Source organism: Sabethes cyaneus, chromosome 3 (genome assembly GCF_943734655.1).
Source record: "Sabethes cyaneus chromosome 3, idSabCyanKW18_F2, whole genome shotgun sequence".
NCBI classification, from domain to species: domain Eukaryota; kingdom Metazoa; phylum Arthropoda; class Insecta; order Diptera; family Culicidae; genus Sabethes; species Sabethes cyaneus.
The window spans coordinates 97,403,096-97,431,025 of record NC_071355.1 but is presented as its reverse complement, the minus strand read 5'-3'; the positions used below and the strand labels follow the sequence as shown (position 1 = coordinate 97,431,025).

Genomic DNA, 27,930 nt, shown 5'->3' with positions numbered 1-27,930 from the left:
TGTCACGCGAAATCACGCAACACAAACCTTGATGCTGGCGTTGTTCACATTTGCAAACCAATATATTAGGCTCTGCGGATCACGCTTTAATACAGAACTTGACAGAATCGTAACGCGTAAAATGCAAAGCAACGCTTTTGACTTGATAAATTTTGAACGTAACTGCCGATATGTAAGTTACATCCGCAGTCGGATGGAGAGGTTTTTAAAAAAGGGTTAAGTTTGAAATGACCGAACTTTATTCTTTAGAGTCGAAATTATAACTGAGTTAGTTTCTAGAATCTAACACTCTTATATCTAGGGGTTAGTTTCATGTTATTTTCCTCCTGCTTAGCGTACGGCATGGGATCTATCGTCGTTGGCGTGCAGGTGTGAAATGCATCCTGTTGCGTCGGTCCGGGAATTGTTTAATCTAGTTCGGGCGGCATTGCAGCTTGATGTCGTCGGCATGGTCAAATGTTGTCGGCGCGGTTGAACATCATCGGCTTGGGTGGTCCTGCTCTAGATCATCTATGTTGGTATTGTCTCATCCGGTGATGCCGGTCGAGAAGGGTGTTAACTCTTCCCCGCTTAAGTTGCTTTGTCCTCGAAGCAATTGGCTGTGTTGACGATCATTCGGCTGAAGCGCATTTCGTGTGACCTGGATGTTGACCTTAGTTTTCCGTTTTCTGTAGAAATAAAGAAGAACTTTTCCAAGAATTGGCAATAAGATTACCATAGAGATGCTAATCGGTCCTGTTGTTCCAAATGTCCAGCTTCTTGAGGTTAGATCCACCATTTCTAATCGTTTCCTCTGGTCCAGAGTTATGTTTTGGAGATATTCGATTGGCAAAGTGTCAATCAGGTCCATTTCATTCGCTAGTATACCTGTTGTAGGAAGATAAGAGCGCGTTTTGATTATGATTTCGTCGTTTATGTACCGTTGGCCATTAACTTGTAGGGCACATTGTTGGAAATTGATCAAATATGATCCATTAAGAGCTTGAATATTGTCGCTGCAGTTTGATAGTACTTCTGCTACTGCGTTATTGATGAGAATTGTTCCGTCGTCGACCCTTTTGATAATTCCTTGGCTTGAATAAATTTTTTCGTACGTACAATTGGCTCTTTTTCCGTTTACTAGTCGATGGATACATTCTGTTGCTTGACTTATCTGGTTGTCCTTACATATGTAAAGGTTGTCTCGTTTTTCGCAGGGTTGGTTAAGCTCGTAAACGTCTGGCAAATTGAGTAAAAAGTGATTTTGTCTGGATCTAATTCTTTTACCATTTTTAATGAGTGGTTCGACGTAGGTATATTCATAGTTTGGTTGGGTAATTTGTGACACTTTTAAGATATACGCAATATGCGTAGAATTCGTCATTACTTGTGCAGTAGATCGTGACAATAGTTCGTCGATGGATGATATATGCGCGTCTCGAGAATTTAAGAAGTCTACCATAGATTGGAAATCTTGTGTGGTAAATAATTTGCTGTTTGGAATCCCGTGTTTGGCTGTTGCAATTGATTCTTCAATTACGTTCATTTGTTCCTGTAGAGCTTCAATGTTAAAAAACACGATTAGAAGATTGATTAGCATTGTGTGATTGTATAGTCTTTCTTTTTCGATTTTTATCATGCTGTTGATGATTGTAGAGATGTTGTTTAACCGCTTTGCGATGGCTTTGTTTACAATTATTTGTTGGTTATTTACAGCGACGATTTGGTTCAGTGATTTTTCGATTAAGCGTAAATCTTCTGCATCCGGATTTCCTCCAATCAGTTTCCAAGTAGTTCCGATTTGATCCCAACGTTTCGAACGTCTAGTTGTTAGTGGTCTTATTTTAATAAATGTGTCATTAAGTTTTTGTTTTCTTATTTCAATTAAATTATAGAGTGGTTTATAAATTTCTTGCTTTATGTCAATGTTATCAATGGTTTCGATCGTTTTCTTGATCTCTACAAGGTCTATCGGATATATGATTCTTATATATCCCTTTTGTATTTGGGCTTTTCCTAACGGAATGATAGCTAGTGGATTGTCGTTCAGGTTGTGAACGTGAAATGTGGCATAAATACCAGTGATTAGGCATAATGGGAGCAGAATTAAATACTTCTGTCGGGGCATCGATTAGACTCCAGAAAACCCTGAGCGGAACGATGAGGTTGGATGCTGTCGTCGGAGGCAGCCGATAAACTCCGTTAGCCGTGATTGATGGAGCGACGTATCGTCTTATCGTCGGGGGCAGCCGATTAAATTCCAAAAGCCTCTTTCCAGGGTAGCGGGTTGTCTCCTTGTGATTGTGGTGCAATCCTTCGCCGTGCTTGTACACGCAAATCGGCCGATTGACGGTCGATGGCTCTTGGTCCGGTAGTACAAGTTCCAGTGGAGGCTAGGTTGGCTTGAAACTTTCGAAGTTTTTTATACACTTACCACACTTCGCTACAAGAGGTCCCGGCTTCGGGCGCCAGTTACATCCGCAGTCGGATGGAGAGGTTTTTAAAAAAGGGTTAAGTTTGAAATGACCGAACTTTATTCTTTAGAGTCGAAATTATAACTGAGTTAGTTTCTAGAATCTAACACTCTTATATCTAGGGGTTAGTTTCATGTTATTTTCCTCCTGCTTAGCGTACGGCATGGGATCTATCGTCGTTGGCGTGCAGGTGTGAAATGCATCCTGTTGCGTCGGTCCGGGAATTGTTTAATCTAGTTCGGGCGGCATTGCAGCTTGATGTCGTCGGCATGGTCAAATGTTGTCGGCGCGGTTGAACATCATCGGCTTGGGTGGTCCTGCTCTAGATCATCTATGTTGGTATTGTCTCATCCGGTGATGCCGGTCGAGAAGGGTGTTAACTTGTATTCTACCTGATATGATGTTTAAAACGTCCCCTGACAAGATATAACACAATTTAAACCGTCCATTCAAATTGTTCAATAAGTTATTTCTGGTCGTTGAGCAAACATTAAGTATTTATTTTTCAACTGTTCGATACTCCAATGCAGGTCATAAGATTACGGGAATCTGGTAAGCATTGTATCCATCTGGCAATCACAAGGAGACTAGCATCAGAGAGATGGACCACTGGAAATAAAAGATTACGGTTTGCTAGCACATCCTAGATTATGCATGCGGTATGCGATACCTTGCCAGGCATCTTTTGATATAAACGTCCCTTGTGCGATTCGAGTGATATTTCCCAATCCAATAACAGATGCTCGTAGTAGATAGCAATCCACTTCTTCCGGATCCCAGTGGTGCCATCGTCGGAAACGTTAGTTGGTGGAGATTAAAGATCCAATCTAGTATGATAGCGCATTTTGATTTACCTTTCCAGCAAGTGCAACGCAAATTGGTATCCTTCACGTGGTGGAACGGCAGAGAACCGAGACGGAAAATGCAAATATAAAGCAATCCGAATATAATTTCCTTTCTCAACGGATTCACTATTTCATGAGTGCACCCATACACCAGTCGGCTGTAGCACGGAAAGCATAACGTTCTGAATATGACAGGACCCACAATACCGTGGCAAGTATGAGTAATGGTAATGGTAACAAATGTACGGCTTCCTTATCTGTAGGATGCTGATGAAACTAACGAAGGATGTAGGTACACTCAGATACCGGCTACATTTGGAATAAGTAAGATGTAGGCTAGGAAAGATACAACTCAGCAGAACAGTTAAACTTATTATCATAATTTATCAGAATAGATAAATTTAAAACCGTGCATCAGACGAAAGATTTCGTTCCAAGACTCGCAGATCGAATATACCCAGCTCCTACTCTTTTCTACTAACACAAACGTGTTCGGTGAAAAACCTTGGTTCCCTTCGCTACAGCGAGCTCCTGATGTTTAATTCGCTTATTTAGTTAGCTGTTTCGTTATGGTAATTACGGCACCGGCTGGGTATTAGCATGAGGGAATTGAATTTTCTTTCCGACAACGATGACGCTGAAAGAACCTGCCTATTATCAATGAGTAGCAGCTACAAGTTCTGAGTTTACTCGAGTGTATCCCCAGATGTGGCTTTTTAATGGCTTGAAGATGTATTATGTAGTGACGAGAAGTACCGGAGCGGCTGTGTAAGCTCGGTTTTTTTAATATACGTATTTCGTTTCAGCGTGTATGTGTAATTAGAAAATGAAGTGCTAATCGTCTGAAATATTTTTTGATTGAAGTATAAAATGTCCCCATTGAATAAACGCAAATAAACGAAGAAATCCTTTTGCAGCAGGGCAAGTGAAATGTTTTTATTTTTGTATTTTGTGTAGTAAAATGAATGTTCTGAATATTCTAAACACTCTTATGTAATCGTGTTTGAGCATTCGAATTTGGAATATTCACTTAACTAGTCATCTTCGAAAGGCCGTGGACGGAACTGGACAGTTTGGTATTAATTGTAACAGATAACTAAGCGTCTCCATTTCCAGCATTGAGCAAGGGTGCAAACAGTTATTTCAATCCAAATTTTCCACTTAAAAATGTTCGGATTCATGACATTCGACAAACGACAAATATGCTTCAGGATTTAGAATGCCGTCGATCAATGTTTATATTTATTTCTTTCTTGATTCAGACAATACGTTTCATTCGAGATGCTTCATTTGAACATGCTGAACACTTGGCACCAAAACTTTAGCAGTAATCTGTAACAGAAGGCCAAAGTTTTCCCATAAACGGTACCATTCCTCTTGCAGTAGCAATTTGAAAATTTATCCCTAGAGATGATTTTTTCAAGTTACATGTGTATTTGGTGCTTGAGAAACAGAAATCAGTGAAAACTCAATAGAGGGAAATTTGCTGCTAGATGCTTTCGAAGTGGTATAATAAAACATATTTCCCATATGGCTGGAATATGGAACGAGAAATTCCAGACATTCATCGAGCAGCGCAAGGAAAGCTTTCACAATGTACGAGAATCCTTTGATTTATGATGAAACAGTACATTAGCTTTGTCATGGTGCCGCGAGTATCTGTATGTTATTTTACTTTGAATTTTTGTTTCGTTCCATGTAGGTAGTAGCGACTGCTTGCGATGAGTTGAATTCCAAAATAAATTTAAACACTGTTGAATATGCTTGTGCGTATTAAACCCAAAGCAAGCTTCACGGGATCTAAGGTAGAAATATTCTATAATTCATTATATCCGTATAATCCAGCATACGCGTCATTGTATTTACATCATATTGATGCCAATTGTTTTGAAATGCAAGCTGATTCGTATGTTCGAATACGAACTGGGAGAGACTGTTAGAGTCATTTCGCGATGACAGTGTTTCTGTAGATTTTTGCGTGAGAAAGAAGTGTTTTTGCTTTTATCATCACCCGCACACTGACAGTTCGAACGCGATTTCCTGTCAGTGCCAGCAGCCTACAAAATCTCTTTTACTGCCTTCAACGCCAATAGGATCGTAGTATTAGCCCTACAACTTTAGAAATAAACAAAAGGCCCAAATTCCGTTGAACTGTAGCATCAGGACTTTGCTTGTTTCGCTTTGAAATGACAAACTGAGTATTACTTTCCGCAAATTTTGAATATCGTGCAAGATAAGACAAGCCTCGCCTTTGAAGTTTACTTTCAATATATGATCATTGAAGGCGTATGCACATACCTACACGAAATTTTTATTAGATTACATATTAGGAGTACGAATTAATTTTAACCGTTTTCTAAGGTCAAAAATTCAAATGGATGTCTATCACACCGGCACTACTTGTTGTGTCAATAATTCACCAAGCGTCTCTTGCATTTGCTTGTCTTGCCGACATCCATCTTTTTATCCATGGCTTGTTTATAAGACGATGACACTGATCCCGGAATTTACTATAGTGAGCTGGAATTGAAGAAATCGTTCTTGCTGATTGAGTGTTACATCGTTACACTCCAAAATACCCAGAGCTCGTCGGTTGTTCTCCTTCAACGTCCACACTTCACGGCCGTAGAGTAACTTACTTACTTGCTGGACCCTGTCCGCCGGTCGGGTAGAATAAAGCGATATAATAAGAAATCTCCACTGCCGCTTCTTATCCGCCATGGCTTTTACCTTTTCGCCATGGCCATGGTTCTGCTCAACAGCCTGGATTGGCTAAGCTGCGTCACCATGAGCCATTGAGTCTGCCTCTTCTTCGTTGTCCTTGCGGATTCTAGTCGAGTGCTTCTTTGCAGATCTCGTTCGCTTCTTTCCACAAATTGTGTCCGATTCACTCCCACCTTCTTTTTGTTGTTATCGGCTGTTGATCACATCGACAATCGAGTTCTTCGTTGGATTTCCAGTTGTCAGGCTGCCAGGCTGCGTTGTCTCCATTGCGATGTGTCACGTTTCGCAAGCGTACAGCAATACGAATTTAAAGGTGGGAGGTTTGAGGATCTGGTTTGAGCACCAAATGCTTCGCAGAACAGCAGAGGCGGGACCGGCGGGAGAAACAGCGTCTTATCGAGCGCGAATCTTGTAGTCCAAAGTTGGCAAGTACAAAGCTTTTTCATCTTACCCTGCATTAAATATGTTGTGTGGTGATGGTGGACCGCCTGGCCACTTTCAAGCGCTCGCAAATATCAGAATACCTTGCTTGTCATTACACATAAAAGAAGTTGGCAGATCCTGATTTCTAATTCCGTTAGTTGTTTTAAGGAAGCTTCTCGGATCATGTTGAACCGGTTCTCTTTCTCAGCAGACGAAAACTCAGTGGTCGACTAGGTGGTCTATCCCCAATAGCAAGCAATTTCGTAGTGCGTTATCAAGTGAGCTTCATGGAGCTTCGAATTACTACGGATAAAACTCTCCGACAAATCCTTTAGTAAAACAGACCCAATACTGGTGTTTAGCCTCTTATCCAGCAACTCTTATTTATCGCTACCTCTATCCCTAGCCGGAATACGAGCAACCCTAGCGGAGATCGAGTAACTAACCCCGATGGAACCCCGAGAACCTCGAAAGCTCGGCATCGTTGCACTGCAGGAGATCTGTTGCAGAGGCGTGAAGTGTGGAGGATCCGTGGTGGAAAAGGCCAATTATACTAGAACGGTGGAACCGGTTTCGTAGAGATAGGTGGCAAAATGCAGGATCGCGTAATGGACCAGAAAGAGGCCGTTTCTGCAACTACACTATCATAAACGTGCATTGTCTCACGAAGGTAGACCCGACGTTTTAAGCGTAGCTGAAGGCAACGTACGACTGCTACTCACCACGGGATATTAAGATCGTCGTCGGGGATATGAACCCCCAGGTCGGCAGGGAAGCAATCTATAGACCGGTGATGGGACCTCATAGCCTGCACCCCGACACAAACGAAAACGGTCATCAATTGCATCAATGCATCAATTTTGCAGCTTCCCCAGGCTTGGAGAAGCACTTTCTTTCCCCGCCAAGATATCCTCAAAACCACCTGGAGAGCACCTGACCAACGAACCAAATCGACCATATTCTCATCCAGGCCCAGTTTTCTCGAACATCACCAACGTATGCTCCCTTCGAGATGCTCGGGAACAACTCGGAACATTAACTAGTAGCAGTACATGTGCACTCAAAACTACCGACGATTTATACCTTGTGACAAAGCCGCTCTCTTTCGGCATTGGACAACCTGCGAGTTGCCGAAAACTACGCGCGCGTACTGGATGAAGCTCTGCCTTCCTCTGTGGAGCTAGATGCTTCGACCCTCGAAAACGGATGAAGTATGATACGCTCCACCGTCAACGACACCGCAACCGCGTTGCTAAGTATGGGAACCTTGAGCACACGAAATGATTGGTTTGTTGGGGGATGCCTATAAGCGATAGACAGGAAAAAAGAGCTTGGAAAAACTATCTAAACGCATTCACGAGAGAGAATTTGGCCAAGTATCACCGAGCACCGAGAGACGAGGGAAAGGATCTAGTCACAAATGAGTGCGAGGTGGTTGACAGGTGGAAGCAGTTCTTTGATGACCATCTCAACTGCGATATAACAGAAGGAGATGCAACGGAAGTTAATCTAGAAGTGCCTGCAAACGACAACAGCATGCTGGCTCCCGATCTCAAAGAGATCCGACGAGAAATCCGTCAGCTGAAGAATAATAGAGCCGTCGGAAAGGACCGACTCAAGGCAGAACTCTACAAAAATGGCCAAGAATTGCTAGCAACAGTACTTCATTAGATAATTGCACGGATGTGGAAGGAGGAGAAACTACCGGAGGAGTTGAACGCGAACAGCTATGGCAGATAATGCACGCGTACGGTGTTCCGGACAAACTGACGCGGCTGATCAAAGCTACCCTGGAGCGAGCGATGTTTTACGTGCGAAGGTGAATCCAGCGTGATCCGGTGAACGAGCATCGAGACGATCTTCGGCAAAAGTAGCAAAACTCCTAGGCATCGCAGGCGACCTTGAGATCATTACTGGAAACCTTGGAACGTCGAAAGCAATCTACTTCAGACTAAAAACAGAGGCTTGAAGGATTTGGCTTCGAACCAATGTATCAAAAACCAAATACAAGGTAGGAAAAGGCTGTTCTCTGGAGCCGTTTGTCTCTCACGGATAGGGACTATTGACGGCGATGAATTGGAAGTCGTTGATGAGTTCATATATTTGGGATCATCGCTAATAACAATACGTGTAAGGAGATGCAACGACGCGTTCTAGCTGGAAGTCGGGCCTACTTTTCCCTCCGTAAGACGCTTCGATCAAGGAGCATACGCCACCGCACGAAGCTGACGATGTATAAAACTATAATCAGACCGATAGTCCTCTACGGAAAATAGTCTAATTACTGCCATCATTCTAATTATAAATTAACTACGTCCCAATTCATTTACTGTATTAGTTGAAATATTTTCAACTGTAATCATATATATGAAATATCTGAATGTGTTGATAATTATTTTTTCAACACACTGTGTTACAATACAGATATAACCAAATCAAGGACCGTTGGGAAATGGATATTAATTAGAAGAAATACAGTTAGAATGTTTGTTATTTTAATCACCAAACGACGCTATTTTATAAATAACATTGGTTGTACTTGACCAAACTCGTGACTTTAGTCATGACCTTGAAATGCGGTCAGGCATATATTAATATCCAGCGCCTCTGTGGTTCAAAGGTACACGGGTACCAGTGAGCGACACGCCCTGGCAGGTGTTGTGGGTTCAAATCCTGTTATAATCTCTGATTACAGCTTGGTTCGATCCATGCACCTTCCAGCATTGGACAAAAGATAGGAGTCACAACGACAACTTGTTAAGCATAGCTACCTATTACCCCCCCCCCCCTTCCTTTCCACCCTTCCCCTTCATTCCCGAAAAAAAAATCCTTCTTCATTACTTTCCCTTACCGTCCCTTCATCAATTGTAGAATCATCGTTTCAAAAAAATATTGGTTGTACTAATTTATCTTATGATAATAAGGTAACAAATTAGTTTGCTGGTAACATAACCTGTTTCAATTTGATTAGATCCTTCTGATCTGGAGCCACAGATTGTCAATTTTTTTTTTCAAATTACCTACACCGATAAAAATAGACACGGCGTTACTAAGAGATCTTACACATGAATTTCAACGTGCAAATATTGATAATCTTGTTTCATGTGTCAATCAAACGGGTATTTAACGTGAAATGAAATATTTCATATGGAAAACACGTTGAACAATCATGTTTTACCAACAAACCTTCAATCAGCATGATAGTCACTGCTTTCGCACTGCAAATCCACGTGTTTTACCATTAGATCGTATCCTGTTGCAATACACATGAAATTAAGGTGTAAATTTTTATAAATATTTCACTGGTTTTACACGTTTAATCAAAGGGTAACTCTTATGAAACGTCATTCTATTTGAAATTCACGTGGCTTTCACGATTTCAGTTGAGTCATCTCAAAGTGTTTTACCCTTGGTTTTACCATTGAACATGATTCATGTGAAACTGTAGTGATTAGCACCAGGAGAATATCTATGTGATCTGCACATTGAACGCACGTGTATAGTTTTTTCGGTGTGCATATTGAAGACTGAGCATATCGGGTAAGCCAACGTGGAACCACACCAATTCCAAATGACGGCTGGCATGCTGTCGACGTCATTTTAAAAGGATTGTGTCAGTTTCTTTGCGATAGCTATCACCAAAGCAGAAGTTATTTCGAATATTTAAGCTCCAGTCCACCTGACAAGCCATGGCATTCCTTGCAACAATTTTGGTTTCGGGAGTGAAGCAAAAAAAAAACTTTGCGAACAGCTCACACACAAAACATCATGTTCCGGTTGGATTCAGATTCAATCCTATCGTAGCAGACATTCAGGGAAATCGAAAAGTAACTAACGATGCAATAATAGTATGATTTTTTCGGTCGCTTTTGAAGGATTGAATGATCCAATAATACACTGCAAGCAATGTATACACTTTTTATAATTTCTATGCAATATTTGAAATTATTTTTAAATGGTAAAAACGTTAAGTGATAATTTTGGTTTCAGAATAGATACATTATTGTATCACAGATTTTGGTCAGTGGTTTTCAAATGTTTGTTTCCACGCACAACAGATGTTTTAACAGTTTTTTTGACACATTTTTTTAAAACATTCGGCTTAGGGGCGCGCAAATCGGTTTCAATAATCCCTCAACTATTTGTGACAAATCTCTTGTTTGTGCAAATCTTACCCGTGGTATTTTCGATTGCTGCGGGCCGTCGACGACGGGAAGCGCATCCGATTTGTTAGAATCCTCTTTCACAGTTTTGTGCTGAATGCAGATGTTTTTAGCAACGGGCAAAACCAGTAGACACAAATCAAATACAGCACGAAGAAGTGAACGCTTTCAATAGGAAAAACGGCCTCAAACATACCAAAACTCATCTAGCCGGTCACCGCGGTACGATAAATCCTGCCGAGACCTGTCAGAACTGCTATCAAAGGGGAGATTTGGTTAACCTAGCAGACCGCTTCGAATCGTTTTAACTCCGTTGGCCGTTGGCTGTTGTGTTGGCCTAAATTCATCGCAAACATGCGAGTTTGGCAACATGGTTTAACATTGGTAGAACGCTTTTCGGGTAGCACTTTCCGGAGTTTAGCAATTCAAATTTATGGCTATTGAACAGATTTTTTCACGTGTCAGGTGCAAAATATTCAATAATACGAATTAAATTGCGTATGCCCGACTGAACTCGCACAAACTTTCTGCTTGTTGGTATATATGCGCTTCATAGACTTGTTATGATGTTTGTGTTTGATTCATAAATGTTCGGAAGTTCCATAGAGCAAACGTTGAAACAAATAAACTCAACATTGATATTAGACATATTAATAATGGATGATATTTAACGTATGTAAATTCCCGAAAGGAAAAATAAACTAATATCTTCACTGCTGCTAAAAGCACTTTTCGTTCAACTGTGAACTAGAATCAGCAAAAACAAATCGCTTATTATCATCACCACTACATTTATCTTCTCCTGAGTCATCATTCCATTAACGCATCTCACTCTGTTTACCAACATCTTCATTGCGAAAATTAAATCTGGCAGAAATCCAACGCAGCAAAAAAAGAATTCCTGCGATCCAGAAAGACCACGTTGTCGTTGTTTTTTCTAGTTTGATGAGGTAAACCAGAGGAGATGGCACTGCGAGCATAAGAAGCGATTTTCTTTCGTGAAAAGTAAACAGCTCCGTGTAAGCCACAGGAATAATGAATATGAAAATTAAGCATCACGAAAAATGTGCGTCGGTTCTATCGTTACGATCCATTTGGGGAGACGCCACTTGTGCCGAAGACTGTGTTGGCATTTCTCATATTTTTGACATCCATCCACCCAAACGGTCAATGGTCGCAAAGCTAAAAAAACGTAAATAAATTTAATTCAAACGAAGTGTGAAAAGAAGCTTAAGTAGTGTAACGAAATAAAAAGACCTCATGAAAATTGAATCAACGAAAAAAAATTGCTTGGCAACGAATACATAAAAAACTAGAGGCCAGTTTTTGAACGTTTTGCTTTTTTAATCTCAGTTCTCAGGCATTGAAATAATTCAAGGATTTATGAGTTTGGAAAAAAATATGTTTGGGCTTTCGTAACATTTACGTTTCCGTCGCTTTAATATTTTTTTTTCGCTAATTTTAGGAAAACACTGTAACGGATTGTAATTTGTGATTACCCAGATGCAAGTATCGCGTGACGAACTAACTAAAAGATGCTATCCTCAGCATTCCTTTGATTTACGGGGCGAATCATGACGCCCAAGCTACGTTACGAGGAAACTCATTTGAACAAGTGGTAGTCCACCACTTACTGCTACTAAAAGCTCACGAAATGCTTACTTTTGCCCCTTTGCTATTAGAAAGTTAATTGAAAAATATATGTATGAAGATTATGTGTTTCAATGAAAATCAAGTGAGCGGATTTGATGAGCATCCTACAAGAATGACGTAAATTTGTAATCAAATTTCATTTTGCAATTTATAATTGTAATTGCAATTTTATTAAATAAAGATCACCGTAGAATTTATTAATATTAAAAGAGACGGCTTCCTGAATAAAACAACATATTTATTGATACATTTTTTTTTGATTTGATAACGTATTACTTGCTTTATCATTGTATTTCGTAAAGAAAGAGCAGGACGAAAAATAATCAAAAAGCTATTTCTTATCTTATCCAGCATAGTTTTCAAGTTGGTACATAACTTCCACCGCACAAAAAGTTTTTTCTTCCTTTATGTACACCCGAAGTGCATTAATCGGAGGTCTATTTTTTAAAAAGTTATCCTAACCTCTCAACCATCCTGCTAAGCTGAATTATCGGAAGCCAAAATATCCTTGCTTACGCATCACTGAACCTAGAGAAGTCAAGCCTTGGCAAGCGTGAAAAAGAAAAAGATCAGGGAGAAAATGATGCTTTTCTCTACCATCCGAGTGTCTGCCGCTTGATGATTTTCAACCATCATATCGCGCCATCACCTAACGAGTGGAAATATTTGCTCAACTTTAATTCAATCTCATTTTTCATTATTTGGCCGCACCGTACCGTCCTCCGTTCGTTTCTTCTATCCGGTGCTCAATTTGCATTCTTCGTTAGCCACAAAAAGAAAAAAAAATTCTGGGAAAATTGGCAAAACGCGATAGACGCGGTGAAAGTTAAAAATGACAATTTGGTCAACTGGGTCTTCAAAAGCATTATTGTTAAATCGCGAGGAAAAGTAATATAAGCGTGGATTTCAATTATCGAGACCTTTGTTTGATTGCTCGATTTTGTTCGATCGATAAACGTCATATCTACTGGCATAGAAACAGTCAGTAAATTGATTTGTCTTTGTTGATTATGATTATACTAGAAGAGTGTTTTGGCGCGTTAAAGTGAAGATGTTAACAATTTAGATGGGTATGTTTAATAGAGTAATAAAAATATGCTAAATATATAGTTCAAACAATGTGTTTTAGACACTAGGAAATCAGCAAGCAGTTTGTGAAAGAAACAAACCAATTTGATGGTTTTATTTTCATATTAGATATTCTCAGTATCTATTTCGTGAAATTTGGCTACGTGCCAAAACGTCAATTTTCGGCTGCTACAATTTTGCCTGAAACCGAAATTGCAGTAGCAACCATGTTCTATGCGCAAATAGCCTAGCCATACATTATGTAATTATGCTGCTAATTGCATTCTGTCAACTAATACGAAAAATGTCCTCTCTCTCTCTCGCTTTTCCTTTCCAGATTCCGCCAGCCTGCAGCGATTCGCTGAGCAGCCAAAATATACCGAGGTGAATCCGGGCCAGGATGCACTGCTGGTGTGCAAAGTGATTGACAAACGCGGTGTATGCTCATGGCAAAAGGACAACAAACCGGTGGGGATCTACCCAAAGAAATACGAGTGGGCCAGTCAGTACGGCATTGGCCAGACGACACACGTAGGTGGCGACTGCTCGCTGTGGGTCCGAGCCGCCCAGCTCGAATTCGACGATGGACTGTGGGAGTGCCAGGTCACGGCCAGTGACTTTACGACACAGGATGCGCTCACCAGTCAGCCTGTCAGATTAGTAGTTAGAGGTGAACACTTTATCCAGCGAATAATATGTTTTGTAATATAGAAAAATATCGTTAGACTACTCTTGCAACGTTATTTTGGTCATACTAAAGTTATTTTGCGCCGCTTTGAACTTAATCACTTTCCAGGATTAGCACCGGCGACGTGCTCAATAGCACACATGTTCAACAACAGACAATGTTCCTTGCCGATTCGCGAATATATTTCATGGCAGAGTGGCTGTCGTGCACAATTTTGTTATATATTTAAAAACAAAAAAGTGGAATTGTACATTTTTAATATTTTTTTACGTTATACTGACAGCCGCCGATAAACTGAGAATAAATAATTCACGATTGACTGCTGATTACGACTTAAACTGGTTTGTGTGTTTGTTATATTTTATTGCTATGTAATCAAAGATTCGAAGAGGAAACGTCAAACTGTAAAGAGAGATATAAAAACAAACTGTAGCGACTCATACTGTCGATTCGGCTCCGGTCCGGAAGTCCGGAAAAAGCCGGGTGTGAAAGTTACCACTGATGAGAGATAACTAATTTTTCTAAATGACCAATGACAATGTGTAAAATGTGAGTTGCACAAATGTTATGAAATAGCATTTGAGCTTATCGTTCCGAAAAAAATGGAATGCGAATAAATGAATAAATCTGCAGCGCCATGTTTGAAACACTGAAAGAAATGTTCATTAATATTTTTGTAATTTTTTCAATTTTTTTTACTGTGAAATTGTAAAAATTACTTGAAATTTCAAATACAAACACAATTCTTATTTCAAAAGCACTGCCAGCCATCATAAATTACCAATAGTGTAAGCAGTGGGTTTGTTTTAGTAACCTATTGACGTATTCCTGAACTACATATAAGAGCAATTTTAATATTGAACTTTTCAAAAGAAAATTTGACCGCCATCCATTTACCATTACCATTTTCTAAAAATCTAAGAAAAAACCTATCATTTATACATTTGATTGAACAATTTTTTGATAGAAAAAAATAAGTGGCGCCATCTTTGGAACACTGAAAAAAATGCTCTTGAAAACTTTTTCGATTTTTTTTACTGTGATATTCACATCGGAAAATTTCCAAAAAACAATGGAAATGTGTCCTGCAGTGAGTATGACATCTGTGATTTTTTTCAAATTTTTATGATAATTGGTTTCGGTGTAAACTGCGAAAAATGCAATTCACTCTAGCCGCCATTACTGATTCAAGATGGCGTCTAATGATCTGAAAATTTGCCAAAATGCTCCTCAGGTCAAGTACTTTGTTTGAATCATTGCATAATTTAATTAGGTTCGGGGGCATTTTCTGTATGGAAAACCGGCTAGGCCCTTTGATCAACTACTGTGATCCCATCCATCTATGAAGATACGTAAAATCGATCGTGATGTCTTATACCAACTCACCACGCACACATACAGCAAATGATCTTAAAATACAGAGATTAAAGGCGATTTAATTACTTAGTTATGTGCATGTCCGCCGGTTCGGCAGATCGGAGGGATGAAATCAGAGATCTCTACTACCGACAGTTACCCGCCATAGCTCCCAGGACAGGTTCTCGTGTACAGTCCGGATGTCGGTGGCTAAGCTGCATCGCCATAAGCCTCTAGGTCTGCTTCTTCTACGTTGTCCTTTCCGAGACCAGTGTTTCTCTGCCGATCTCGATCGCTCCTTCCCTCAAAGTGGGTCCGATTCAGTTCCACCTACGTGCTAGAATTTCTGTTGCTATCGGCCGTTGATGCCATAGACGATGGAGTTCTTCGTTGGATATCCAGTTGTCAAGCCACCGTACACACATGATATATCGCAGTCAGCAATTAATAAATACCAGCAGTTTTTTCGTTATCTCCGCTGAAACGCAGTACGGATTTAACGTTACCAAATTCAGGCTTTGGTATGTAGAGCAGAGTGATCTGGTTTGAGCGCCAAATGTTTCGCAGACGTGCAAAGGCACCCTTTTTTTGTATTGTTTATGCAGGGAGAAAATCTTCATAGACAGCATCTTCACGGTGCCGAATAGGATTCACATGGTGCCAACATGCGCCTACCTACTAAAAACTATCCTGCTGCCCGTTCCTGAATCCCTCCCGGAACTACCGTTAGGTTTTACGTCAGGAGGGAGGACATGCCTAAGCACTCCGACCTGTCCGTTGCGTGTGTGGGTTCACGCAACACCCTTGCCATTTCATACCGCCACTACCCTTCACCTAGGGCCTGGGCTGCCCAATCAGCCCATTACTGACCCTAGCAAGCTATGTCAGGCCCTGTCGTTGCAAACGTTCTAGCCGTTGCAACTCCGTTATCACCACCGTTGCCGCCCTATCGACGGCACCCCATGCGCGCAGCTCAGCGCACATTCTCTGCACAATTTTGTCGCCGTTGGTGTCTTCCCCAACGACCGCAAGCATCACCCGCCGAGTGGACGTAAACCGCGGGCAGTGAAAAATCACATGCTCCGTCGTTTCCTCGGCTACCGTGCAAACGGGGCAAAAGGGTGAATCTACCCGCCCGCGCGTATGTAGATACTTCTTAAAGCATCCATGTCCCGACAGAAACTGGGTAAGGAAAAAGTTTACCTCACCATAACCTCTGCCGATCCAGGACGATATGTTCTGGATCAGACTATGGGTCAACCTACCATGGTCGGTGCGATCCCATTCCGCCTGCCAACGCCTAATAGAGTCCAGCCTAACTCTGTCCCTAACGCCCCTGACGTTCCTCTGCCTATGGCACTCGATATCCTCACCTAGGAGTATGCATATGGGAATCATGGCTGCAATAACCCCAATCGCATCCAACGATATGGTACGGTAGCCGCACGCAACGCGCAATGCTAACAGCCTGAACACCTTGTTCAGACTTGCCTGATTGCGCTTACTCTCCAAAGCCGGGGCCCACGCCGGTGTACCGTATCGTAGCACCAACATGGCAACGCTGGCCATCAGACGTCTCTTACTGCTGCTAGGACCATAGCCGTTCGGCATGATCTTATACAGCGCAGTAACCGCCGTTGATGCTTTACCACAGGCATAATCCACATGGCTGGTGAAGTTTAGCCTGTTGTCTGTCATGACACCCAGGTGCTTCACACTTCGTTTGGAGACAATCACCTGTCCCCCAACGATTATTTTGGCCTCTAGGGCCGACTTGCGGTTACTGACCATCACCGCTTAGATTGTGACTATGGCACAATACCTGTCGCCTCGCCTTTTCCGTTTCATAGGCTTCTCGGCCCTCTCCACCACGGACTTTATGGCATCTACAGTGGACTTCCCCTTGCGGAAGCCAAACTGCGTGTTTGCCAGTCCGATATCACTTTCCACCACAGGCGTCAGCTTGTTTAGGATTACCCGCTCTAGCAATTTGCCTAGCGTGTCCAATAGGCAAATTGGCCTGTACGACGAGGGATCACCAGGCGGTTTCCCCGGCTTTGGCAGCAGTACCAATCTTTGGACTTTCCATTTGTCTGGAAATTCGCATACCTCTAGGCAATTTTGAAGCGTCTCTCCAAACATATCAGGATATGCTTGGATCGCCACTTTGAGTGCCTCGTTCGGAATCCCGTCAGGACCGGGCGCTTTCTCCGTTTTTAAGCCCTTAGCCTTCCTGATCCGTATAGCTTTATCAGTCTTGGTACCACCATCGAGCGTTGTCTGGCTACCAAGATATTGAAAGGTATCCACCTGCACAACTTGTTGTCCCGCCGCTATGAAGTCCTAATTAGCAAGTTAGACTTAGTTTTGCTACATTGACTGTGAAACCTGCTGCCTGGGAGCTTTTGGAGAGGTCATCTAATTTGCTCTGCATGCCGTTTCGGTGTTATGCGAGCAACACAGTAGCGTCAGTTAGGTCGAGGTCATTTAGCTGCTCCATCGTTAGAGGATTCCAAGGCAATCATCGATTGTGTCTACGGAACGTTCTGTAGGTCTACACATAATCGGCCAGCATGGAATTCAACTTGCTACCGCTTAGGGAGAGCAGCATCAATTGTCTCCTGGATCCGGTTGAGGATTACCTTATAAAGTACATTAAAGATAATACAGAGCAACGTGATGCCACACCAGTTACGGCCTTTAGTTGAGTCTCCTTTTCTAGGGACTTTAACCATTATGTCCTGTATCCAGTCCACCAGGAAAGTTGAGGTTTCCCATATATTGCTGAATAATTAATGCATCATTTGGGCTAATACAGATACGTCAGCTTTGGCCATCTTGGCTGCTATGTATCCCTGTTCTACCTCTGGCACTCTGTTGAATTTCACACTTTTGATTGCTACTTGAATTTCATCCAGTGATCGTTGACGCGATTAGTGCGACGAGCTATTAGCGTCATGCGCCGCTGGTTTTGTTGGTCTCTGACACTTGAAATTCGAAAGAGGCGTTCAAAATGTTTAGTCCATCGCTTAAGCTGTTCTATACCTCCTGTACAGTTCAGTAAATGACCAGCTCTGTCCTTTAGCGGCATCTTAGTATTCATCCTAGCTCCACTGAGATGGCAAGAAACATTGTACAATATAAGAATATCACCATTGACGACGGCGGTTTCTTCTTCTTGGGCTAGGTAGTCCCATCTACAAACTTGTTTAGTAGTCCTCTCGAGTTCGGCGTATCATTGACAGTTAGCTGTCTTAGCTGCTAGGATTCGCGCTTGCTCACTGCCGGCTTTCGCCTCTCTCCGTTTGTCGATCGTCCTCCAAGTTTCAGACGAAGCACTGGTCGTGATGAAGCCGTTCTTGATGCTCGTTTATTATTGTTCTTCGACAGTTCTACCGACGCGGTTCTGAGGCTTACCTCTTAATTCATCAATCGGCGGACATTGTAACGACATCCAAATTTCTCGAACACATGCAACGGATGCGGTCAATTAGCTTTTCTGTTCGGCCGTCTTGGAAAACCCACGCAACCTTATGTGCTGGTCTATGAGGAAACCACCAATGATCATCTTATTACAATAATACTAAACAGCTCCTCGTTTTCGCTCATCTCTCCTAGGTCCGCGTTGCTTGAGCTAATCTTGGCGTTGAAGTTGCCCAAGTAAAATTCTTCTTGGCCTCGATTGAATTCCACATGGCATTTTTATCACTTTAACCAGATTAAATCTCTCTATCACAAATGTGCGACAACCGTGGTCAACAATAGGCTTTCTGAGGAGGTAATATGAGGCTTAAAACAGCATTGTGTTTCAGGACTTTTTTTATGATGATAAACTAAATGGTGGACACCATCATCCTTTGCATAATAGCGAGAATCGGACAGGTCAATCGTAATGATTTGCATCAGTTAGGCAACGTTGACAGTCGCGTTAACCTGGCTGTATGATCTAGACAGTATACCAACAACGAGCTTGATTTTACTCAGCTTAAGCATACATAGATAGAGCAATGTGCTTCTCACAACGACCAAGAGCTTTCGTTTTTTGTTCAACCATGTGCTCTCCCTCCGAATGATGCCTGAATAGTGTTCTCTCTTATAACAACTCATCTTGCCCAAAAGGAGCTTAACTATTAAGTAGAGCAAATCTTTCCTTCGCACACCGGAGACAAATTTGTCCGTATTGGAATATCGGAATATAAGAATATCGGGCAGGCAATTATATGGACTAAAACTATTTGCACATAGGCCCTTTTCGCATGTTGCTCTAGATTTGGTGCTCCGGTAGAACAATAAACATGGAATAAAACTGGCGCTCATTTGAGGTTCTCAATGCTACAGGGTGCTACAGGGTGAACTGAGCGGATATCAAGCGGATTGAAGCGCGAGGCAGAAAAGATTGGGTTAAAAGTAAAAATACGTCTCACCTTCGCTAAGTCTATATTTATGGCTTAATATCAAGAATTTTCCAGTTTGCCTAATTCTACATTTTCGCATTAGGCAGTTATTCTTCCCCAAGAGGTATAAATACGTCTATGTATTGGTGAAATTTTGCACCTCAGGCTATATCTTAGGAGGTAAAGCTTGCTAAATGAACAAAGTTATAACAATAACTCTGATTTCAAAGCCGCATATGATAGTGTAAACCGACAAGAGCTATGGAAAATTTGGGATGAAAACGGCTTTCCGGGTATTTAAGCTTGCCAGTCTTATCATGGCTACGAAGGATGCGATCCAGTGCTGTGTGAGAATCTCGGGTGGATTGTCGGACCCATTTGAATCTCACAGGGGACTTCAACAAGGAGATGGTCTTTTCTGCCGCTAATTAGACCGGTTGTCTTCTACGGGCACGAAACGTGGACACTGCTGGAAGAGGAACCAAGTAACAATTTGAATTTTATTACAGTCTTAAGATAGCATTTAAGACCAAAATTGGTCAGGAAAACCGCCATAAAGGAAAAGTACCATAAAACTCACGTTGTTGCTTGGGGAGCTACGAGCACTCGGCGTTTTCGAACGGCGGCTGCTAAGAACGATATTTGGCGGAGTGCAAGAGAACGGTGTATGAAGGCGAAAAATGAACCACGAGGTCGCACGTCTCTGCGGCGAACCAAGTATTCAGAAAGTGGTTAAAGTTGGACGGATACGTTGGGCAGGACATGTTGCTAGAATGCCAGACAACTATCCTGCAAAAATGGTTCTCGCATCGAATTCGCTAGGAACGAGACGAAGAGGGGCACAGCGAGTGAGGTTGCAAGACCAGGTGGAGCGAGATCTGGTGAGCACTGGGGGTGCCCTCGGAATTGGAGATCAGCTGCCCTGAACCGAAATGACGGAGAAATTATACTGCGCAGGCCTTGTCGTAAGATGGTAGACCAATTAAGCTGGGGAACTGTGGGTAAGACGGACAAGTGGTTGTTTCAACCAGTTACGGATTAAAATTCGTAAATATTTTGATCCAACCATCTTGCTATTTAATGCCGTCTGAAGGTTCCTATCATCATTTAGAACTTTCAAATTTTGATAAATTACAGAAAAACTGAAAATTGTAAGTGATTCTGCGTTTGGATGTTTTTTTTTGCCATCGAAATTAAGCTTTTCGAGTGGCTTAATCCTAAAATGTTACCCATAACATGAAGTATTTCGATTTAATACCTTTTCAAGTAACGCCTGCATTGAAAAAATAGGTAATTTTATTTGAATATGAAAAATTGTGAACGCTTTAAAAGAATCTGTAATGATTGGGGGAAATGGACAACTGTGTGAGTAAGATGGTCAGTGAACTTATTATAATAAAATTGTTGATTTTGCTTCTTAGTAATATCTCATGCATATAAATGAAAATTTACCCGGCCAATGTGGACTTCAAACAAATTAGCAGCAGCCAGGCATGAAATAGATTTAAGAATGCTTGTTCATATTGCCGCTGTCAAACAATTTTCGATTGGCTACAACTGTTGGTAGGATGGCGAGGGGGTGGGGACTGCCCCCTTCACTTTTTGCACGCTACATCACCATATTTTACGAATTCAATTTGTTAATGGTCAAAAATAATAATATGCTTTCAGTTGGGGCGATTTAGAATACCTGTCCATCTTACCACCACACATTGTCCGTTTCACCCGCAGCAGTAAAAAGTTCATTTTTTCGGACCATTTTTAATACTCAAAATACACATTGAAAACCATTTTTTGTTAAATATTTCACTAGCCGTTTTTGAAAACAATATATTGAACTGAAGTAAACTATATTTAGGTTTTATAAATCATAAGCTCTCTGTATTATATTAGATGTTCTTCTTAACCTGTTCGTTTTACCCACAGTTCCCCTAAGTAAAGTAAAAATACATATTTTGACCACAGATCCGTTGTCACCCTCAAAAATAGTAAAACTACAAAATCGTAGTACAAATATTTAATGGTAAAAAGCGTTATTAAAGAGTAATAAATTTGGATCAATAACTCAATCCATTCAGAGTACATAAAAATGACCTTCACAATATCATTTTATAAGATTTTAGGTCACAGTATAGTAGTATTTTGTGTTTATAATCATGGAATTCTATAATCAACTGGAATAACAATTTGTGAAAAACTTGGTGCAATTTGTATGCCACGTCCAAAAATTTGTTGGTGCTGTTCTATGAAATTCGAGCGCAAGCCGCATTTTCGCAGGATTTGAATGCATTTGATGAACAAGCACTTCAAACATGAAAAAACGAAGCTATCCTCGCCACTCGTCCGTAGTCGTCAAATTGATATCTATTTTAAGTTTTGTTTTTCTTCGAATCGATTACACAAACAGGACTATTGTTTCGTAAACCCAAAGTGCAAAATAAACGAATCTAATCGATTCTGTCGCTTTCTATTTGCAGTTCCACCGCAACGACCCAGACTAGAGCACGAAGGTGTCCACGTTCCTCCCGGGCACAATGTTACCGTAGACTCTGGTGCAATGGCCACCGTAAAGTGTGTCTCGCACTACGGGAACCCACCAGCACAGCTGAAGTGGTTTCTAGGTAAGCATTTTATCCGATTAAATCTAGCACACTCTACATCCGTATCCGAAATTTTCCGTTTTTTTTTCACTTCCTCTTGTGATGGTTTTAAATCGTGAACTGCACAGTGTCGAACTACACTCAAGTCTTTTTTTACACGGTTTGTTTTTTTCGTTTACTCGAAAACGGTGCAGCTAAGGAACTATTTACAATCTACGTGAGGAATGTCGAGCTACTCCCAAATGTATTGAGAAATAAATGAATGGTCTCTAAGTTACCCCGTTCTCAAAACTCAAAAAACTAAACCGTGTAAAAAAAGTACTTGAGTGTACGTGTACTCCATTTCATGATTTCACCATGCCATTTATGACCCCTCTATTTGTACCAACGGTAAAATCCACAACGTTCTGTGATTTTTCAGCGCTTAAGAGTTTCCTAAATTTGCCGCATCACGTGCAGTGCATATTCGTAAATAAGCTTTACATTTAAATCGTTTGCCACGGGAACTTCACTTCAACTCTATTTAACGAGGCTCTGATCTCGTTTTGGCAATATGCAAATTACACTTATGAAATAATTCACAAAAAGCTCGCGCGCGCTCCTAGAGTGAAATAACAAACAAAAACATTCGCGCACTCTATCTCACTTGTACTCTTACTTGCACACCCACTCAACGGTCGCTTTGCCGCAGGAAAAGATGCAAAAACAGAGCTGGATTTAATTTAACCCAACATATTTTCCCACATTCTCATTGGTTCTATCCACCAACATCCGTTCTATGCCGCGTTTCCTCCATAAGGCCACGAGCTGCTGTGCACTTCTGAGCCTTATAGCCTTGTTCTACGGGCTGAGCTGTAGTGTGCAGTACGTTCAGCATCCCCATCCAGTGTAGGAGCACCCAGAAGAGCTGACGAAAATAAAACAAAATTAAATTTTCAACAGCTGCCAAAAAATCATCCTCAAACCGACACCATCACCACTCAGCTTATTCTGATGCACTGGAAAATAAAAACAAAAAAAAAATCCAACCGTACATGGGAATTGAGAAACGCCATCAGTAAATGTTTTTGCGAATATAAAAGGCCGAGTTCGCATCCAAAAGCTCTGTACCCAATGTAATACGCTCCGGGAAAGGGCACGAGGATGCTTTTGCGAAACGCTGCACTAAAGTGTTTACTTCCCAACCGAGACCACTCTAAGAAAATTAAAATGCATATTAATATAAAACTGAGCGGCGAATGATGAAAAGAGAGAAACACAAAGCTTTTCCTTTTATGCTCAGTTCAAAGGATGCGAGGGAATTGAAGCGGTAGTTAGAGTATGAAGTAATTCAGCAAAATTAATGTCACTATTATTTCGCGTTTATATGGGTTTTTGTCACCAACAAGTCAACGTTTATGTTTAATATTATTGCAGTTTTTTTTTTGGAACTTACCGGTTGTTTCAAATATTTCGCATTGGGACCATACCAGTTGCATTAGACATTTGATACAAAGTTTATGTTGTCCGCCGTCCAATTTTCTAAAGTTTCGACTTAGAGATGGTCGTTTCCTTTTTTTAAAATTGAAAAATTGAAATATCTTAGTAAAAATTTGACATGTAATAGAGTAGCTATTTCAATGCACAAATTAACTCTGTACTTACTCGAAATTTTCGAAATTATATTCCAAAATGTCTTTCTTGGGCGGTGCAGGTCTATCACGCATAGTTTTACAGAAAAAATATATTTCCATTCCAAATCTGAACCACAGTGCAATTCAAACACCATAATATGTTCTGTTAGCGCATCACAACTTTTGTATTCAGCAGTCAGGTCTTAGTACTGATTGATTCGGGAATTCGTCACGGAATTAACGATAACTCAACAACAAACGAGCTCAGAGAGAAATGGGAGTATGTATGTGTTAGCTCTCTCTCTCTCTCTCTCTCTCTCTCTCTCTCTCTCTCTCTCTCTCTCTCTCTCGCGCTCTCTCTCTCTCTCTCTCTCTCTCTTTCTCTCTCCTTTTTGTTAATATTTTTTGTTTTGTTTATGCTTGCCCAGTTTTGCTAAAAATGGCGTCGAAACAAGAAGTATTTCGGGAGCGCGCTGTACACTTCTACGAACTGCAACAGAAATTTTGGCAAAAAGCATACGGTACAACATGTAAAAAGCAAATATGTTGCGGCTTCGACTGTTTTCCATATCCCAAGATGCCCAACAACTATTCGCAAGCAAGGTAGTGAAAGACCAGCCAAAATTATGGACGCAGAAGGACACCGTTCTCTTTCTCGTTTCTTCAATAACAAGCCCTCTGGTTTGGCTACTAATTAAGATGCACCAGACGAACGTTTGAAGAAAATTTTGATCCCGTTTTTCAAAAACATCATGCAGATAGACAATACGTGTTTTGGCCGGATAGAGCATCATCGCATTACGCCAAAAAAACACAATCGTTCCTGAATACCCATTCAATTCCATTTTTACCCAAAACCCACAACCCGAAAAACCTGTCTCAGTGCGCCCAATCGAATATTTCTTCGGTATTTTGAGTTCCTTGGTGTATAAAATTAACTGCAGAGCCACGAATTACAAACGGTTGATTGGTAGAATCAAGAGATGCATTCGCAAAGTTGACATGACGGCCGTACAACGCTCCTGTTTCGATGTCAAACGAAAGCTTCGCCGTACAGCCGATTACGGACCGTTTTCAAATGTACACTGTTTTTTTCAACAATAGATAATGTATCTTTAATTTCGGTAAATCAGATCTTCTTCATGTATCTTTGTCTTTTTTTGACAGCTTGAGAAAAAAATTCCAAAATTTTAGTTGCCACCCGTTACTTTAGTCTGCGAACAGGATTATTGGATTTTTTCACTAAGAGAAATTCAAAATCTTGTTGCAGCCTTCGACTCGCACCTCCCGGATGCGGTTAGTCATTATATGTAGTTTTTCGCGCCCGTTATTAAGTCCCCCATCCCAGCAATCTTTTTTAAATGATTTTCCGTACCGTAAAAAAGGAAGTATCACGTTCCTTCGCCATTTTTGTCACGAAAGGCACTGCTTTCGCCAAAAGTTTCCTTTTGTTTGCAGCGACAACTTCTGGAACCTGATTTGTCCTTTGGACGATTTGGTGTCTACATATTTTTGCAGATGGCTTTCTCTCCATATATTGTTCCTCAACTCTTCTTCTGTAATACCTTTAAACGACATTTCCGGACATACCTAATTTAAACTTTCTAATTTGCTTTTAACAAATAAGGCAAGACGGAGCGGATTTTGTGGGTTTTTTCTTCCTGTGCTATTTTATTCCGAAAATTCTCCTAATTTCCTACAACTATTTCTTTCACGTCATTTTTTTTATTTAGACAATTTATTGATACGGCTATACTTATGGAGACAAAAATGGGTTGTTTTTCATAGTTTGGAACTAGAAATGCTCGATATATAATCGTCGAAAATGCAAATTTTCTTCTTGGGAGTATCGGCCAATATTCAAAATTACTCGTTAAAATAACCGATAAAACGCATCTGTCACTATATCGCAAACGACGACAATCTGCACATCCGATATCAACTGGAGTCTGGTGCTGTGGTTTTTGACATTATTTGCTGTCACTTTTTACTGTAGCATTTCTTTACCCTATTCTCTGTTGCAAGATTTAATGCAAAGCGATGTCCTTTTAATTTGTCGTCACGGAAATCATGATATAAACAATTTTCACCTAATGAATGTTTTAAAGTAATATTTTTATCATGTATAACTCGAAATAATGAAATACTTTGAAAGACAACTGAGTTAAGAAAGACACCCAAACATTTTACCGAACTTTACAATTAATAAACAATTAATTACCAACATTTCGTACTATGTTATCAGTTTTCTACTTCTTCGACAAATGTTACGTAATAAATTTATCGCTCTTATCTACCTTTTCTATATGAATATGTACTACTAGCTAAGTGATCTTAAACTTCCACTTCAAACCAAAAGCTTTTGTTGTAAGTGAATGGGCAGCATTTTTCAAACGAGTAATTTTCTCAAAAGCATGAAATTGAAGTATGTGTATGTCCCGTGCCCATTGAAAAAATCGGCACAAATAGTCTGCCCACAGACTAACAGACGTAACACTGAAACCCCATTCCATCGCCAATAAAAACGATCATTTCAAATTTTCACTTAAGCCAAGACTCAAACAACAGTCGCTGCGCGAGAACACCTCTCCTCTGCGCTGGCGCTGTTGTTAGATAATATACAAGTAAATTTATAGCATTGCTAACTTTATAGTAACTCACTCTGCGTAGCGCGAAGACGGCACCAGGTGATGCTAGTGTGTTTTCCAAGTTTTAGGGGTGTCATTGAAACGATGTTTTGTTTGAAAATTTGTTTGAGGTGTTACGTCTGTTAGTCTGTGGTCTGCCGTTCAGATGTGAGCCTACCTGATGAGTACACGTTACTGTATTACCATGGAAGTTCCATATGTAGGTCTCATAGGTCATTTTACGCAAGCATTTCAAACGCCTCTGGCTGTTTCAACTTGTCGTTGGCATTCCACTTCCTTAGGGTAAGCGACGATGGGTTGTAGGTTAAGGACGTATCCCTGATGTGTAAACACACTTTCGCTAGTAAGACGTATTAAATGAAGCAAGCGTAACGCAGTTCAGTAGGGTACTGTAGAATGGTTTCGGTCGATCCGTGAATTTAATAAAATGTTAGTCAACTATGATTAAATGCCATAAATTGAATTTCTGATTCCATCAGATTTTCTAAACCTGAGCCAATTACATTAGTGTTTTTTAAACATATTTTGCGGAACCAACTGTCTACTAATATAAAAAGTTACACATTTTAATTTCCGAGCTTTCCTTTCCTTTCCTTTCCTTTTGAAAAATATGAAATATTATCTTATTCCATATAAACAAGGGCAAGCACACTGCGGCAAGTGGGACCTTGAAATTGCAAAGCACAGATTATTCGACTGTGTTGTTATCTCTATCTCTATTTTAAAATTCTTGCAGCACAAAACCATTTCACTATTTTATTTTTGAGGTTGTAATACATTTCTAGTAAGGTTCAGTTGGATAAAATGAGGTCAAAGCGAGTCGTGTCCTGAATTCCCTGTATTCTCACTTGCCCCGGGGTATCTTTCATCTTTTGCAAAATATATGAAGGAGGATATTTAGAGACGATTTTTTTTCAAGACACTCAAAAATTACAAAAAGTGTTTTTTTGAAATGTTTGATTGTAATTGGAAAATTGGTGTCTGACATTTACTTTTGAAAGATAATTTCATTCAAATTCTGGTCGTGTTAACCCGAGCAGGAGCGAAGAGCAAGTAAGTTTCTAAATGTGTTATGGAAATCGAATAACTCATATCAAAATTTGATCTTGTCTTGGCTGACATAGTTGGTAAAATAACAAAAAATAATACCAAAATTTTGTTCCTTGAAGGCCAAAAGAATAACTACTTGTGTTATTTAAATAACAAAGCGATAACATGACTGTATTCACAGTTTGGAATAACATATTTTAGTATTATTAAGGTATTGAATAACAAATGTAGTAGCATATGACAAAAATTCAA

The 27,930-nt window shown here is 40.5% G+C and overlaps 1 protein-coding gene and 1 long non-coding RNA gene across 2 annotated transcripts in view; one reads left to right on the top strand and one right to left on the bottom strand.

The window, feature by feature from the left end:
* The window catches only part of LOC128739195 (uncharacterized), a 266,006-nt gene that overhangs the window by 97,203 nt on the left and 140,873 nt on the right, over nucleotides 1-27,930 (top strand). Inside the window, exons 3-4 of the mRNA XM_053834631.1 lie at nucleotides 13,667-13,999; nucleotides 22,245-22,388. Coding sequence (XP_053690606.1) covers nucleotides 13,667-13,999; nucleotides 22,245-22,388 — 477 coding nt within the window. The remainder of the gene's footprint in view (nucleotides 1-13,666; nucleotides 14,000-22,244; nucleotides 22,389-27,930) is intronic.
* Nucleotides 2,495-3,627, bottom strand: LOC128739196 (uncharacterized). Its single transcript, XR_008412185.1, has 3 exons — nucleotides 3,308-3,627; nucleotides 3,124-3,219; nucleotides 2,495-3,062 (listed from the first exon to the last, which is right to left on the bottom strand). It is a non-coding gene; the product is annotated as an uncharacterized LOC128739196 (long non-coding RNA).